This window comes from Salminus brasiliensis, chromosome 20 (assembly GCF_030463535.1).
Source record: "Salminus brasiliensis chromosome 20, fSalBra1.hap2, whole genome shotgun sequence".
Classification (NCBI taxonomy): domain Eukaryota; kingdom Metazoa; phylum Chordata; class Actinopteri; order Characiformes; family Bryconidae; genus Salminus; species Salminus brasiliensis.
In genome coordinates, this window is record NC_132897.1 from 30,213,946 (window position 1) to 30,229,563 (window position 15,618).

The 15,618-nt window shown below is 38.8% G+C and overlaps 1 protein-coding gene across 14 annotated transcripts in view; it reads left to right on the forward strand.

Annotated features, from left to right (window-relative positions):
* Positions 1–15,618, forward strand: part of LOC140541777 (membrane-associated phosphatidylinositol transfer protein 2-like) — a 70,633-nt gene that overhangs the window by 41,609 nt on the left and 13,406 nt on the right. For 9 of the 14 annotated variants that reach the window (XM_072664550.1, XM_072664549.1, XM_072664548.1 and 6 more), the window contains 9 exons: positions 418–522; positions 1,160–1,221; positions 1,730–1,780; positions 8,849–9,093; positions 9,590–9,779; positions 11,806–11,925; positions 12,902–13,128; positions 14,211–14,386; positions 15,165–15,335. In XM_072664550.1, the coding sequence (XP_072520651.1) occupies positions 418–522; positions 1,160–1,221; positions 1,730–1,780; positions 8,849–9,093; positions 9,590–9,779; positions 11,806–11,925; positions 12,902–13,128; positions 14,211–14,386; positions 15,165–15,335 (1,347 nt within the window). The remainder of the gene's footprint in view (positions 1–417; positions 523–1,159; positions 1,222–1,729; positions 1,781–8,848; positions 9,094–9,589; positions 9,780–11,805; positions 11,926–12,901; positions 13,129–14,210; positions 14,387–15,164; positions 15,336–15,618) is intronic. The other 5 variants (XM_072664552.1, XM_072664558.1, XM_072664555.1 and 2 more) reach the window with 3 other exon arrangements.

Consider the following 15,618-nt stretch of genomic DNA (forward strand, 5'->3'; position numbering starts at 1 on the left):
AAGTTTCTTACCTCCTGCTTCCAATTTTTCCATGTTGTTCCCATTAATTCCAGTTAATTTTTTAATGTGAACAGCAAATCTCGTTATAGTTTATATTGGGCATTATTTGTATTCATTTTGTTCTGTATTTGCATTACTGTAACATGTTACTTTGCACTACGGTACAGTTTCTACCAACACTGCATACAACAAAATATTGTTCTTGCCACCTGGCATTTCTCAAAATCATTGGTATGGTCATCATTGCGCTCATAGAAAAGTATTGAGATCTAAATGCCCAGTGTCCTGAACTCACTGTTAATCTTATTTCATGCCAGTACTGAAAATAAAGACAAGAAGCATATTAAACAGTAAAGCATTGTGATGTGTTACATAACTGTATGTAACATGTATGTTCTGTTACTCTTTGATTAACAGAAGACTTTTCAGACAGTGAAGAGATATTTCCTAAGGAGATTGCCAAATGGAACTCAAATGATCTCATGGACAAGATTGAAGCAGGGGATCTAGAAGAATCTACAGGTACTTATCTGTAGGCATTAAAGAATAACATTTGTTTAATAAATTGTGCAGCTGCAATGGGGTTCATATACCTGCTCATGGGCATGAGGAATTGATAATCCATACGACCTCATGAATGTTGACCTGTACTAAAATGCTAGACTGCTTTGCATTTTATAGTTTTACGATTCAAAGTCTCGTATGCCTCATGTCAGTGTGATGTGGGAGTGAGAGGCAGTTTCTTTGTTATATATTTTTTGAAAAACATCTTACCATTATAACAATTAAATGTACTCCATGTAAATCAAAGTAAATGGGATGCAATGGAGCACAATCACATGTGGAGCAGTGCAACTACATTTTTCAGAATTCTCACAACAGTGTTCCAATCAGTGCTACAATTTAGTGTTATGCCTTGCCAGTAAAGGCTGCTTTTAATACAAACTCCCAGTTTCAGAAGAAATATTAGCTAAGCAGGTGCCTAAAATGTTTGGTCAACTAGTTTATGTAATATGATAATACTACTATTAGGCTCATTTAGTCTAATCATGTTGCAGAGTGTGATGAACGTATTTAATTTGTAACAGGTTTTAACAACAAATATATAAAAGGAATCATTTATAGTTGTTATTGACTGATATTATTTATTGTCTGGTAGAAGAGCTGTACCAGGAGATGGGAGAGTATACAAGAACAGCCAGTGAAGAGAGACTAGATGAGGTATGTACTATATTTCAGTTAGTTTAATTATTATGATTGTCATGAATGTCTTTTTAAACTTATCAAAATCAACTTTCAAAACAAAGTTCAGTGCTTTAGTGAATTGTGTTTGGACTCAAAACAAAAGAAAATAAAACTTATCTGCCCTTCTAGCCTTCAACAAAGGACATATGATTTAGAAAATTTTCAAGAACAGAATAAAATGTATGCATATTTAAAATTGCATTGACAGTATAAAATCTTTATACAAAGTTCTTCTGTTTTCAAATATCACATTCCTTTTAACAAACAATGAACACATTTTAAAAATCACTATTACACATAATAATTAACAGGATATTTCCTGCATATAGTAGGTTATTGAAATTGGGAATAGACAAGGAACATACCCTTTGATCTAAACTAATATTAATATATACTTTCATCAGTAATGTCATGAGAGGATTCCATAGTTGAACACGCCAAAATTTATTCCTGTAGTATTTTTGTTCCTTTACACATGCTGTAGATGCGTGGCACAGCAAACATCCCCATCATCACCATAACCAGGCACCATTCTGTAAGTAAAGTAGTTTTGGTAGTGAAAATTTGTTGATAAAGTTGTCAGCATGCATCACATTGTTCTGTATCACTGTTAAAGAATGTTTTAGGAGTAGATGTAATTTACAGTTTTGCAAATTCTGTGTGATGTATCCTGATGTCTCTTTAATTTGCACTACCAAAATAAAAACGTTTGTGTTCCATCCAGATTAGTTCCCCTAATGCATCATTTTGGTTGTCTTTGATAGCTTCCTTTTCTTGTCTTCCTTTTCTTAACATTATATATAAAAATCTAGGCTGGCAGTAGTATTTATACTAATTAATTGAATGATGGTATTATCAAAATTTAACAATTAAAATTTAAACTGCATAGACACTAATGTACTAAAGCACCATTCTAATAGGGCTGCACAATATATAATTTTAGCATCATTATTGCAATAAGCACATGTGCACTAGTCACATCACAGTAAAACTTTTCTGCTGCTTGAAAAAATGTCAATATCACAATATGTATAGCAGAAAAGTCAGTTTTTTCCATATTGTGCAGCCCTACATTCTAATATACTGTATCAGAAAGATATCGATATCTTATTACATGGATCCGGCATCAAGAGAACAAGACTAATTTACATTTGCCATCATTTCTTGGTCATAGTCATTGATGTTAACATAGTCAAAATATTACATTTAATACATTTATTTTTTATGGTTACAGGTTCTTATTAATTTAGTCTTACAAACATTTTGCCAAGCTATTCCACACAGAAGAAGCAGCAGTCAAATGAGTGCTTGGTATCAGTGTCAAAGTTTTAGAGATTAGATATCAAATGAGAAGTCTTGGAGAAGTCTACATCAGATAACCTCAGAATGATAAAGGGATGCTCTGGCACCTTTAAAACTGATCCTGAACCTGATCTGCTGCATACTGTAGTTTCAGAATTATTCAACCCCTTCACAAGAAGCCTCTTTAGTACATCACTTAGTACAGAACCTTTTTGCTGTTAGCCACATGCTGCAGGTTTCCAGTTCCAGAGGAAGCAATCATAGAGAATCACCAAGCCACTGCCAAGCTTCACTGTAGACAAAGTGTTTTCAGCATCTGATGCAACTAATGGGCCCTTGAAGATGCATTGGATGTGCTTGAGACAACACCTTAGTTGTGTCCTGTCCACTTTCCCCTACATGTGGAAATCCAGATCACTATTTAGTGCACTATTATTGGGAACAGAAAGATTGTGAATGTCATTATATGTGTGTGATCATTACTGTGCAACAAAGCTGCATGCAAATCAGCAAACCACACAACGCAATAGATGGGGGTTAAGATAAGGGGTTTTCCATGACCAATTAGTTTACAATGTTTGTACACTATATATATTACACTGTGGGTTTGTTACAGTACACTGAAATTTTGGCACTACATTTTCAGAAACTACAAAATGAAATGACCCCAAAGTAGAGCACTATACATTTTCGGACACAGCTCTACAAATGTGTTTTCTCATGAGGGATTCTGTTCAGGGGTTGAATAATTTTGAGACGGCAGTAATAAAAAGTAGTATTTTTTTGTTGAATTTGAAGAAACCATTGACTATTTTAATTGTTCTTGTTTAATAAATCTAATTTATTGTTTAATAAATCTAATTTATTAAACAAAGGGGATAATTCATAATTTTTATAGCATCTGTGTAGTTGAATATCATGAACAACAGACAAGAAATGAAAACCAATTGACATAATGGTTATTATAAAAGTTATGTTTGTTTCAATAGGCTGTCTATATGATGCCTGTTTGCTGATTCTTATTCTAAAAATAATATGAACAAAGAAGAACAGATGGACACCTACCTTCGAGAATAGGGACTCAAATAAATGCTCTTTTACAATCCAAGATTATACCCTGTTCCTTTGTTGCATCTACACCTCAATGTCTGACCCCCACCCCACCCCACCCCACCCCACCCCACCCCACCCCACCCCACCCCAATTGTGCAACTTTACCTTATTACCCTAAGTAATACCCAAGATATTGCTAAGATTTTCTATGTTGTATTTTGATTAAGATGATAAGTAGATTATTTCCATTCTGTGTATTACTACTGTGGTTCAGTTGTCCACTGTGAATTGTTATAGGCTATCTGAGAAGTTGGAGCATTCACATTATTAAAATGTCGTTAGAACATTCCATATAAATATTTTTTTTTTGCAGAGGAATTTGTACTACATGTCTGAGGCATGCTACTTGACTTAAAACAACATTATGCAGCAATGTTACCTTAAAATAACAGCTTCAGATTCCTTTTGCTTTCCTTGTAATATGCAGAATGACTTGTAATACACAGAATGGCATCTCTGTTATTGCGACTACGGGCTTGGCATAATTTCAAACACTGCAGCCTACGGCTGACCTCCCCAAGTATCCTCAGCATGTGAGCTATCCAATTAGGCATCCTTGGCCACATTTTGGACAGTCCAACCATATCTGTGTGTTCCTTTTTCCAGACAACTCCTCAAACAAGCTCCCCCAGTAAGTAAAACTGTTAGTGTGGAATGAAGAAACCGCCTAGCTAACTGCCTAGCTAACTAGACTAAGATGCCAATAAAAATGTTTGCCTGTTTTTTTACTGGCAGATAGTGAATGCTTCATGCAAAGAATATGTACATTCATTACCTCTGTCTTTGTGCCGTCTCTCGCTCTCTTCTTTTCTCCCCTGGGTACCAGAGGGCTTTGGCCTTTTGAACATGTTGCTAGTGGCTTGTCACCCACTCATTCAAGTCGCCTGTTCCCCACAGGTAGATAGTCTAAAGGTTCTTGCGAAAGGGGGGGTGTATTGGTATCAGGAGGATACGCACGCATGTAACACAGGAATTATTATTAGGGCTAATATTATGCGACTTCGAAGTTATGGTGGTGTTGGCTTAGCTTGTTTTTATATTTAAGCAACAGAACAACAGTAAAAATTCCCAGGCCTGCCGTAACACTACCACCTACAATATATTTATAAGCAAAGATAAAAGGGATGGGCGAAAAGCTAAAACAAAATCATTAGGAATTTAAAGATCATGTTCTTTATTTTTTTTATTTATTTATTTTTTCATTCATTTGTTTATTTATGTTTTTATTTGGGCATTATTTGTAAGTTAATCTGCACATATCCATTTATTGTGCAGTTAGAAAAAAAAGGCTGCTCTGTAGGATGTGCATTGGCATCAAACAGAGTCTGACTAAACAGGCTGCAGGTCAAATGTTATCTGAAAGTCATCCATATTAATTTCTTGTTTTGTATAAAAGTACAAATACAGAATTACTAGCGTTTTCTGTGTATAAACCTTGCCATTACTTAGCAACACGTCCTTCATTACTTGGCAATGCTTCAGGAGTAATACAAGTTGGTGTGAAAAAGCTGTGCTGTTATCACAAATATCAGCACGATTAGAAAGCTTCTCAACCAGTCAGATTGTAAGGTCAGAACTACATCCCTCTTTATCTCTGGGGTAATAGGCTTATTACACAACAACTTTATTTTGTTTATATATTTTAAACAATTACCAGCTACAGTCCCCACTGAAAGTATTGGAGCGACATGGCCAATGCTTTTTTTGACATGGTCAGTTTTTTTGCTCCAATATATTATTTGCTCTAAGCTGAACACAATAAAAAGTAGTTGTAATTTCTAAATGTAAATGCAGTTTTTTGTTAAGCTTGTTGAATTATAGCTGAAAGTCTGAACTTCAATCACAGTTTGATTACTTCATTTTAAATGCAATGAGTAAATGCTATATCTGTTTACATAAGCAGATACTTTTTCTTTATACTTTGTGTTTTTGATTACTTTCAGAAAGGTTAATCTTGGTCTGACCCACCTGTTCAATGTCTGGTTGTTAGTACACCAGTGGTTTTTTTTCTGTAGGACATTCAAAATCATTGTATTGGCTATGCTCAGTACTTCTGCAATGGCTCTAAACTCTTGACTTGTTTTTCCCCTATAGACAGCTCTGTGGACTTCATGTTGTTTTTTCCTTTTTAACATCAGATAGTCTTCTCAGGTGAAGCCCAGGGCTCAATCCAATAGTAGACTTTCATAGCTATTAACTGTTTAAACAGTTAGTCTAACAGGATACACCTGGTCAATCAGAAATACCCATCGGTCACAGGATCCTATATATTTACTCACTTGAAAAACGGGTGGCTTCAAACAAGAGGTGTGAGATTTAAAGTTACACTGTACACACACACACACACACTATTGCATTTAAAATGCACAGATTTAAAATATACTCTGCATGTTGAATATAGAGTTCATATTACTATATTACTTTGTACATATAGACATTGGATAAGATTAATTCATGTGTGGTGTGAGTGGGGAGAAATCTTTGGTGAGTGCAGTGTGACTAAGCTGTTAGTCACAAATAAAAGTTGAAATGGTGATCTACTGTCCCATATCTGTCTTTACATTTCAAATTAAGCAATGTATAGCAAAAAAGTACTTGCTGTTCCATTTCGTTCCAATACTGTTTAAAAATTGATACTATCCCCCTCCCCAACAACCATCTCTCCTGTAGAATCTACAAAAAAATGTGAATAATAAGATGTTCTCAAAACAAATGTAATGTGTATTGCGCTTTATACCCCAGAGGTAAAGGGAAAGTATAATTTTAACTGTCATGATATCCACTGGGTCAGACAATTAGGGTGAACACTCGCAGGGGTCGGACCAAAGCGAGAGAGTTTATTAACTCAAAATTGACGTGGTCTGGGGCCACGGGCGCTGCCTTGACTGTGGCCGAGGAGCTGGGCACAGCCACCGTAGCAGAGACCCTAGGCGTAGACCTAGGGCCATTGACCTCGGGAGTAGCCCACCTCCATGGGCTCGCTGACAGGTACCGCAGACGACCACGTCAACGACTCTGGACCCGTAAATCCACCCCGATACTGAGCAACCGGACCGGTCTGCCATCTAGGCCTAGTAGCTAAACCCCCAGCTCTCTGTAACTTGGGCTGTGACATGGGGGTAGGGCGACCTGGGAGCTGGTCAAGCCTGATGGCGAGCGTTATGAGCTCATCCAGCTCAAGCGACTCACCTCGGCACGCCAACTCCTGCTGCAAATGGGGGGCAAGCCCGTTGCGGAACAGCACAGCGTGACTCCACCCGCTACACGCAGCTAAGGAGCGGAACTCCAGCGCATAGTGGGCTACCGGCCTGCTGCCCTGTTCCAGCCACAGCAACAGGTCGCCCGGCGTGAGCCTCCCTCGAGGACGCTGAACCACCGCTTGAAGTGTTTCAGGTACTCCACCTTGAAGTGCTTCAGGGCTCCACGCTAAGCTCCTCCCAGGTGGCAATGGCCCAATCCAGAGCTTCTCCAGTGAGACGGGATACAAGAAAGGCGACCTTCACCTGGTCAGTGCTGGTTCCTTTACTACATAAATAAACCGAGCACTGAAACAAGAACCCCTCGCAAAGCTCTGGATCGCCAGAATACATATCCAGAATGTCCATTGAATATGGACTAGTGACATGGCTGGGAACAATCGGCTTCGTGAGCCTTTGGATGTCACCCACTAGTTGGGCGACTAGCTGCTGTTGGTTCGCCTGTTGCTGCCTCAGGCCTCAGAAACACTCTGCAGAGAGTGGTGCTGCTGCCCCAAGACTTGCCCTTGGGCGCGAGCAGCTAGATCTCTGGCATCCATCCCCGCTGTTAGGGGGTATTGGGCCGAGAATTCTGTCATGATCCACTGGGTCAGACAATGAGGGAGAATACTCGCAGGGGGTGGACCAAAGCGAGAGAGTTTATTAATTGGGCAGAAAACAAGGAAAAAGCAGCAACAGATTAACAGGGTTAACGATAAACAAAAGACAAACGTGACAACTTAACTGGGCAAACAAAAGAGCACACCTGTGGCTGGTGAGGGACGAAGGCTAGGCTAGCATACCAGGGCTGAGCCAGAACAATACCAAAAACCTAAACCTACAGGCAGTGCCTGGGGAAAACAGCGCGGGTCAGACTTACTGGACCGCCGGAGCTGAGGGATCTGCTGCCGAACCCAAACAACAGAACCGATACTATGACAGAGCTAGCTTACCAGAGCACAGGCGATAACTAGAGCGTGCACCAGAGCTGACTTCCTTGACGTGAGCTTGAACATGAACAAGCCCCTGATACTCCTAAGGGTGCTCTATGACCGAAGGTGAGCAGGCAGTAGCGGTTCGGCCACTGTGCTTGAGTCCCTAGACAGAGGAGGTTTAGCTTACATTGGCAGAGGCCGTTGGAGAGCCCAACGGATAACGCCAGCACTACGAGATACCAGATCCAACCCAGTGTTGACCTGAGATAACCAGCGCTACTAAGAGTTAACAAAAGTCAACTGAAGTCAATTCTCAGCACTGGCTGCTTGCGCTAGCCCTCCTTAAATACGGCAGCCCACAGGTGAAACACATTAACAGAGCGTGAAGTCAGACACAGGAAAGCAACTGAACAGTTAAGCGAGAACAAAACATGACTGTCAACATAAAAGTCCTTTTCATAATTAGAGTCCCTGACATGACCGTGATAGGGAGTTCATGATTGCCTGCGAGCCGCCTCCCGAGAGCGCCCAATGTAGCGGGCGCGGCGGCGCGGGCGTGACAAGAGGAGACATTTCTGGTGACATGTATAAAGATGATTAAACCAGAGTTAATTCTTTAGCACCTTTAATAAATACTGATGCTGTGTTTTAATTTGAGAAAGCGTTTCTTTTTTTTTTCTTGGCACTTAATGCTTAATTCCCACTGCTCAGTTAAGAATATTTTAGAGATGTTGTAAGTGTTAAGTATGTGTGATCACTCTTTTCTAAATGCCCTATAAAGGCACTATTTTTAGCTGAGATATTTTAGCTACTGGTGCAGAACTTGCCTTTACAGTTGCATTGCATTTAAGAGATAGATTTGACCTTTATTTGTCTCAACATGTCTCAATCTTCTGTCCTCTTCCTCTTTTTTTCTCTCTCTTCTGTCATCCATCTGCCCATCTACATACCTACTTACCCTTTGATACACTTCCACCTACTCATCCAATAACCATGTACACATCCTTTTTCCCCCAGGATGAATTGTGTCCTCAGTCCTTGCAGTCCTCCAAGATCCATGTCTTAATCCTCGTTCTTCATGGTGGGAACATTTTGGACACAGGCTGTGGGGAACAAAGTTCCAAGCAAGGCGACGTCAACACTATTACTACAGCTTTCGACACAGTCATGCGTGTACACTATCCCTCTGCCCTGGGCCATATTGCCATTCGTCTGGTACCCTGTCCATCCATCTGTGCTGAAGCCTTTTCCTTGGTGTCCAAGTAAGAAAAGATCTTGTTTTGAACATCAATTAAGAATATTGTTTGCAGAGTACTATTGAGACCATGTGTAGCCCTAAATTTAAAGCCCCATCCATTATTACAGGATTGCGACTCAGTCATACTAATAGTTTTATTCCACCAAAATTCTAATTTACCAAATTTAAACTTTACCTGTAATCAACCAGCCAAAACATAATTTGTGTCTGAAGTTTACTTATTTGGTTTTGCACTTTATACTGTACCAGTTAACATGCATGGTGCATTTTGTTTCATTCCTTTATGCATTTTCAAAACTGTTTGGATTTGAATTAAGGGGAAAGCTGTGTACATTTTTCACTGAGCCGTACATGTGCTCATTTCAATATTGATTCAATGATCAAATGTTTGCTGAGGTTACCTCAGTACCATACTTAAATAGAACATAATACAGCATCTAAATAACCACAAGCACTTTGAATTGTCTTGTACTTATAATGTACTGTTTATGTTGTCACAGTCTGAGCCCGTACAGCTATGATGAGGGCTGTTTGTCCAGCAGTCAGGACCACATCCCTCTGGCTGCTCTCCCACTTCTTGCCACTTCCTCTCCACAGTATCAGGATGCTGTGGCAACTGTAATCAGCCGAGCCAATCAGGTCTATTCAGACTTTCTCCGGTCCCTGGGTGGGGCTAGCTTCTCAGGGCAGGTGAGCATCTCAGTGTAATTTCTATGTTAACAATTGTCTGCCTATGCATGTGTCTGCATATATAAAGAAATCTTAGCAGTCTTACCTGTATTTTACTGCAAAGTATAAGGTAGCCTGCTGGTGCTCATATGTCCTACTGTTGTGCATGTGCACACACACACATTATGTACAGGTGCTGGTCAAAAAAATTAGAATATCATGAAAAAGTTGATTAATTTCAGTAATTCCATTTGAAAGTGAAACTTGTATTTTATATTCATTCATTACACAAAAACTAATATATATTTAAGTGTTTATTTCTTTTAATTTTGATGGTTATAACTGACCACTAATGAAAACCTCAAATTCAGTATCTCATAAAATGAGAATATTGTAAAAAGGTTTAATATTGAAGAAACCTGGTGCCACACTCAGCCCGACCTGCTGGAAGATTGTCCGCTGAGATCCCCTCTACCTGCGTCTAACCAGCTGCCACCTACCAGTCCGGCCAGCGGGTCTCCCCCAACCCGCCACCACCCATGGCTCACCCGCCTGCCGCTGCTGCCTGTTTGGTGGCCGTTCTGAAACCTAGATGGACTCGTGTCTGTCTGACACTATTAATATCACCACTATCAACTTTCTGTTGTATCTGCTTTGGTAAGTTTTATCATTAACTCAAAACACCTGCAAAGGCAAATGGTCTCTCAGTCTAGTTCTGTTGGCTACACAATCATGGGGAAGACTGCTGACCTGACAGTTGTCCAAAAGACATCCATTGACACCTTGCATAAGAAGGGCAAGACACAAAAGGTCATTCCTAAAGAGGCTGGCTGTTCACAATTGCTCTGTGTGCAAGCACATTAATAGAGAGGTGAAGAGAAAGGAAAAGATGTGGTAGAAAAAAGTGTACAAGCAACAGGGATAACCGCATCCTGGAGAGGATTGTGAAACAAAACCCATTCAAAAATGTGGGGGAGATTCACAAAGAGTGTAGTGTTCAATAACCATCAGTCAGTGCTTCAGTAACCATCAAGCACAGACATATGCAAGACATGGGTTTCAGCTGTACATTCCTTGTGTCAAGCCACTCTTGAACAAAAGACAGCGTCAGAACCGCCTCGCCTGGGCTAAAGGACTGGACTGCTGCAGAGTGGTCCAAAGTTATGTTTTCTGATGAAAGTAAAAATTGCATTTCCTTTGGAAATCAAGGTCCCAGAGTCTGGAGAAAGGGAGGAGATGCACAGAATCCACAGTGCTCGAGGTCCAGTGTAAAGCTTCCACAGTCAGTGATAGTTTGGGGTGCCATGTCATCTGCTGGTGTTGGTCCACTGTGTTTTCTGAGGTCCAAGGTCAACGCAGCCGTCTACCAGGAAGTTTTAGAGCACTTCATGCTTTCTGCTGCTGATCAACTTTATGGAGATGCAGATTTCATTTTCCAACAGGACTTGGCACCTGCACACAGTGCCAAAGCTACCAGTACCTGGTTTAAGGACCATGATATCCCTGTTCTTAATTGGCCAGCAAATTCGCCTGACCTTAACCCCATCGAAAATCTATGGGGTATTGTAAGGAAAAAGATGCGATACGCCTGACCCAACAATGCAGAAGAGCAACCTGGCCTCTCATAACACAGACTGATCAACTCAATGCCATGCTGCATTGCTGCAGTAATCCAGGCTAAAGGAGCCCCAACTAAGTATTGAGTGCTGTACATGCTCTTACTTTTCATGTTATTTTTTTTCATTTGGCCAGCATTTTAAAAAATCCTTTTTTGTATTGGTTTTAAGTAATATTCAGATTTTCTGAGATACTGAATTTGGGGTTTCATTAGTTGTCAGCTATAACCATCAAAATGAAAAGAAATAAACACTTGAAATATATCAGTCTGTGTGTAATAAAGGAATATAATATACAAGTTTTACTTTTTGAATGTAAAATAAATCAACTTTTTCATGATATTCTAATTTTATGACCAGCACCTGTATATAGATAGTTGTATACTGTTTTGTATTTTGCATTTTCAGTGTTATTGTCTTTTGTTACCTAGGTGTGTCTGATAGGAGACTGTGTTGGGGGAATTCTGGGGTTTGATGCTCTCTGCAGCAGCAGCCAAACAGTGTGTGAAAGCCAAAGCAGTAGTCGGCGTGGGAGTGTAGTAAGTGTTCAGGTAGGGCCATTGTGATGATAGGCCACTCTACTCAGCCTTGTAGCAGTGACATTAAAGATATACAGAAATATACATTGTTTTTTATGCATTTCAAATCTAAAGTATGCACTATTGCCAATCAGTGGCCTCTTGCCTTGTATATTTACTTGTCCATTTTATTGGGTGCACCGTTTAGGTGCAGTTTCTAAGTTTACAATTTCTGACTGTAGCTCCTCTGTTCCTGTACAGTTTTTCAGCCATCTTCTGCCTCATCCAGCAGAGCGCCATACAACCTGGTCAGATGTTTAAATAGTGGAGCACTCTAATCATGACAGTGATGACAACATTACCATGTTAGCATGTTAGTGGGTGCTGCACTGGTACTGGTACAATTGTATCAGGCACAGCAGCATTCTTAGGGCCTCAAAATGTTGTTTACATTTACTGCAACTGTATTTTACACTTACAGCTCGTGAAAAAAATTGAGACCACTTAATTTATTTTTCTTAAATTTTCATCTGTACGTGTATGGCAGCTATTTTATTCCAGGCATTTCATAAACAAAGCTGATTTACCTGAATTTTCATACTATGAATGTCATAAAGCCTGCCAAGACATGAAAGCTGTGATTGGCAGTCAAGTTTATTTCACCATAGTGATTTTTGAATGTTGAAATATTAGTACTGTGTTGTTTAAATTTGAGTAATGACTTCTTTGCATTATAGTTATTATTGTAATTTATTTGCGTTATTTGTGCAGTTCTCATTTCTGCAAATAAATGCTCTAAATAGCAATATTTTGTATTTGGAATTTAGGAGAAATTTTTGCCTGTTATGAAAGGAAGCAGTAGCTTGGAAGTTGTACAATATTTAAGTGAAGAACTTTGATCTGTTGAGCCCTGCGGCAATACTTTCTTTTTTTTCTTCTTTCTTTTTCTTTTATCTATGACTATTTTTATTATTTCCGTCACCCTCATATGCTCGCCCACCACTCTCAGGACCCAGACCTCCTGTCCCCTGGAATCATAATCAACTGCAGCCATGACGCATCTTCACCAGTGCCGCTGTCCTCCTTGGAGGGAAGCCGTCAGCTCAGCCGCAGTAATATCGACATCCCCCGCTCCGGTGGTCCTGATGACTCTAAGAGACAACTCCACCGAAAGAGGAGTGACTCCTCCACCTATGAAATAGATACAATTAAGCAACACCAAGCCTTTTTGACCAGGTATGTCCTCCTGTGTGTTTATGGACATATTGCAATGTTCTAATGGAAGCTATTGTGCTAACATCTTATTACATAACATTGTGCTGCCTTTTGTTCTACAAGGCTATTTTACTTGTTTTTTTATTTTAGACTGGAACCCTTGTTCCTAATGAAGTAAAAAATGAGCTTATCTAAAATCATCATTCTTTACATGAATATTATTGCTGAGAAATTACAAATATGGTACATACACTTTTCTCCAAAATGGACACTTTTGATTAGATGTATAAATGGGAAGCAAATTCTTGTTTATTATTATTGAAGATGGATGTTGTACAGTAAAAAACAGGACATTGATCCTTCCGCTGAGTGTATGTAATCTGTAAATAATGACGCTGAGGTCAGCTTTAATGTATGGGTAATCACATTATCATTACTTTCATTATTCTTACCATCACTTCAATGACTATATCAATACACCTGAGCATAACAACATACTTATGTGACTGTATGGTAAGTGAGCTCAAGCTGTGGTTTTATTATTTATAATTATTGCTTTTAATTATTTTTACCATCACTACTATGACTATATCAGTACAACAACTGACTATGATGGTACGATGACTTTTTATTAGTAGTTCATAATTAGTTTTGACTAGAAGAGGCCACTGTCACCTTTGACTTTCTCACTGGGTTTTTTATGGCATTGTTTGTTTTATGTCTTTATGTTTTGTTAATTACTGGATTTCTGTAAAGTTGTATTGTGTAAAGCACTATACAAACAAAGTTGATTTGATTGATTTACACCCAAATCAAGTAAATGGTGTAGAATTTACAACCATTTTCTATACATAACTCCACCAATTTATGGGCATCAAAAGTAATTGGTCACTGACTGATGACTACTGCTCACCTATGTGTAAGTGTGTGTGGCTGGTTTGTGACCTCTGTAAATTACAATTTACTGAAGGCTAAACTTAATGAAGGCAAAACCTTTAAAACCCTTTTCTTGACAGCAAATTGTCTTATTGGGTAAAATACTGGTGTTTCTACTATAGAAATAGTTTTATAGGAATTAAACCTGATGTGTTTTTTGTCCCCAGTTTACATTCCAGCGTGTTAAGAAATGACCCAGGTTCACGCAGATCCAGTAACAGTACAATGTTGGAAAGTGGTGCATTAGGAAAGTTTGACTTTGAAGTATCGGACTTCTTCCTCTTTGGCTCCCCCCTGGGCTTGGTCCTTGCCCTTAGGAAGACCGTAATTCCCATGCTAGATGGTAAAAAGCTTTTTTTGGTTTTGTTTTATGTGCCAAATGTTATCATTAATCATATTACTTCTCATTTTATTTATCATTTTCAGAATAAATTAATAAAATTAATAAAATGATATCAAGCTGCAATCCCAGCTGTGACCTATACTACCTAACCCCCTGCAATACTATACTATGTATAGTGTGTATCTGTGAGGGGGAAAAGTGCTCTAAACCTAGACTGACAACCACTGATTTAAAAGATCTGTAGATGAAATTGAAATGAAATTGGCTTGATAAAAGAACAACATTGTAAATAAAAATAAATAATTCATATTATTATTATTTTTTATACCTGTCCACATAGTGCAGGTAGTGCAGGGCTGTTCTATTGCTGACAGGTATGAGAGACTTTGAGATGTTTTTGATGCATGATAAGAACATTTAACTGAGTCTGGCTACTGCTGACACTATGATAATGTTATTATTATGATACATTATGTCAACCAATACTTTTCAAGTTCCAATACTTTTCAAACTAGTAATTATCTTATTTCAGTTTTTTTTAACCAAATGTTTTGTTTTGGATTTCCTCATTTTCCTTTATATTGTATATTAGATTGGCTACTATTACCTGTTCACAACCATTGATAAATCAACTATTGCACTTTTGAAATAGTTTACATGTAGAACATGTCTGCAAGTATTATAATGTTATATTTTTGCCATAATCACAAAACTTGTTGAGCAGTACTGGAGTAGCATTGTTAGGTTGTGATTAACATTTTCCTCTGATGCCCTCTAGTGGCTCAGCTGCGTCCTGCTTGTCAACAAGTCTACAACCTTTTTCACCCAGCTGACCCATCTGCTTCACGCTTGGAGCCCTTGCTGGAGAAAAAGTTCCACCTGCTCCCTCCTTTTAATGTGCCCCGCTACCAACGCTTCCCCCTGGGAGATGGCAACTCTGCCTTGCTTGGTAAAATGATACTAACATCTCAGAATGTTTATTCTAACTCTAAACAAAAGAGCTATGCAGATATATACTTGAAAGGAGGATCTTGCTTGATAATCCATAAATTGTCCGTCTGGAGGGAAAGATCCATATTCGGTGTCAACAGAAAAAATTCTAGCATAGCACTTCTAATGTTAAATACACTCTATACTGTATTCTTTTGATGTAAGCAATGTGTTGTTGTAAACATATTGTTTTGACTTTGACATTAGGTCCTATGTCCATCTATTAATGGCTTGCAGATCTT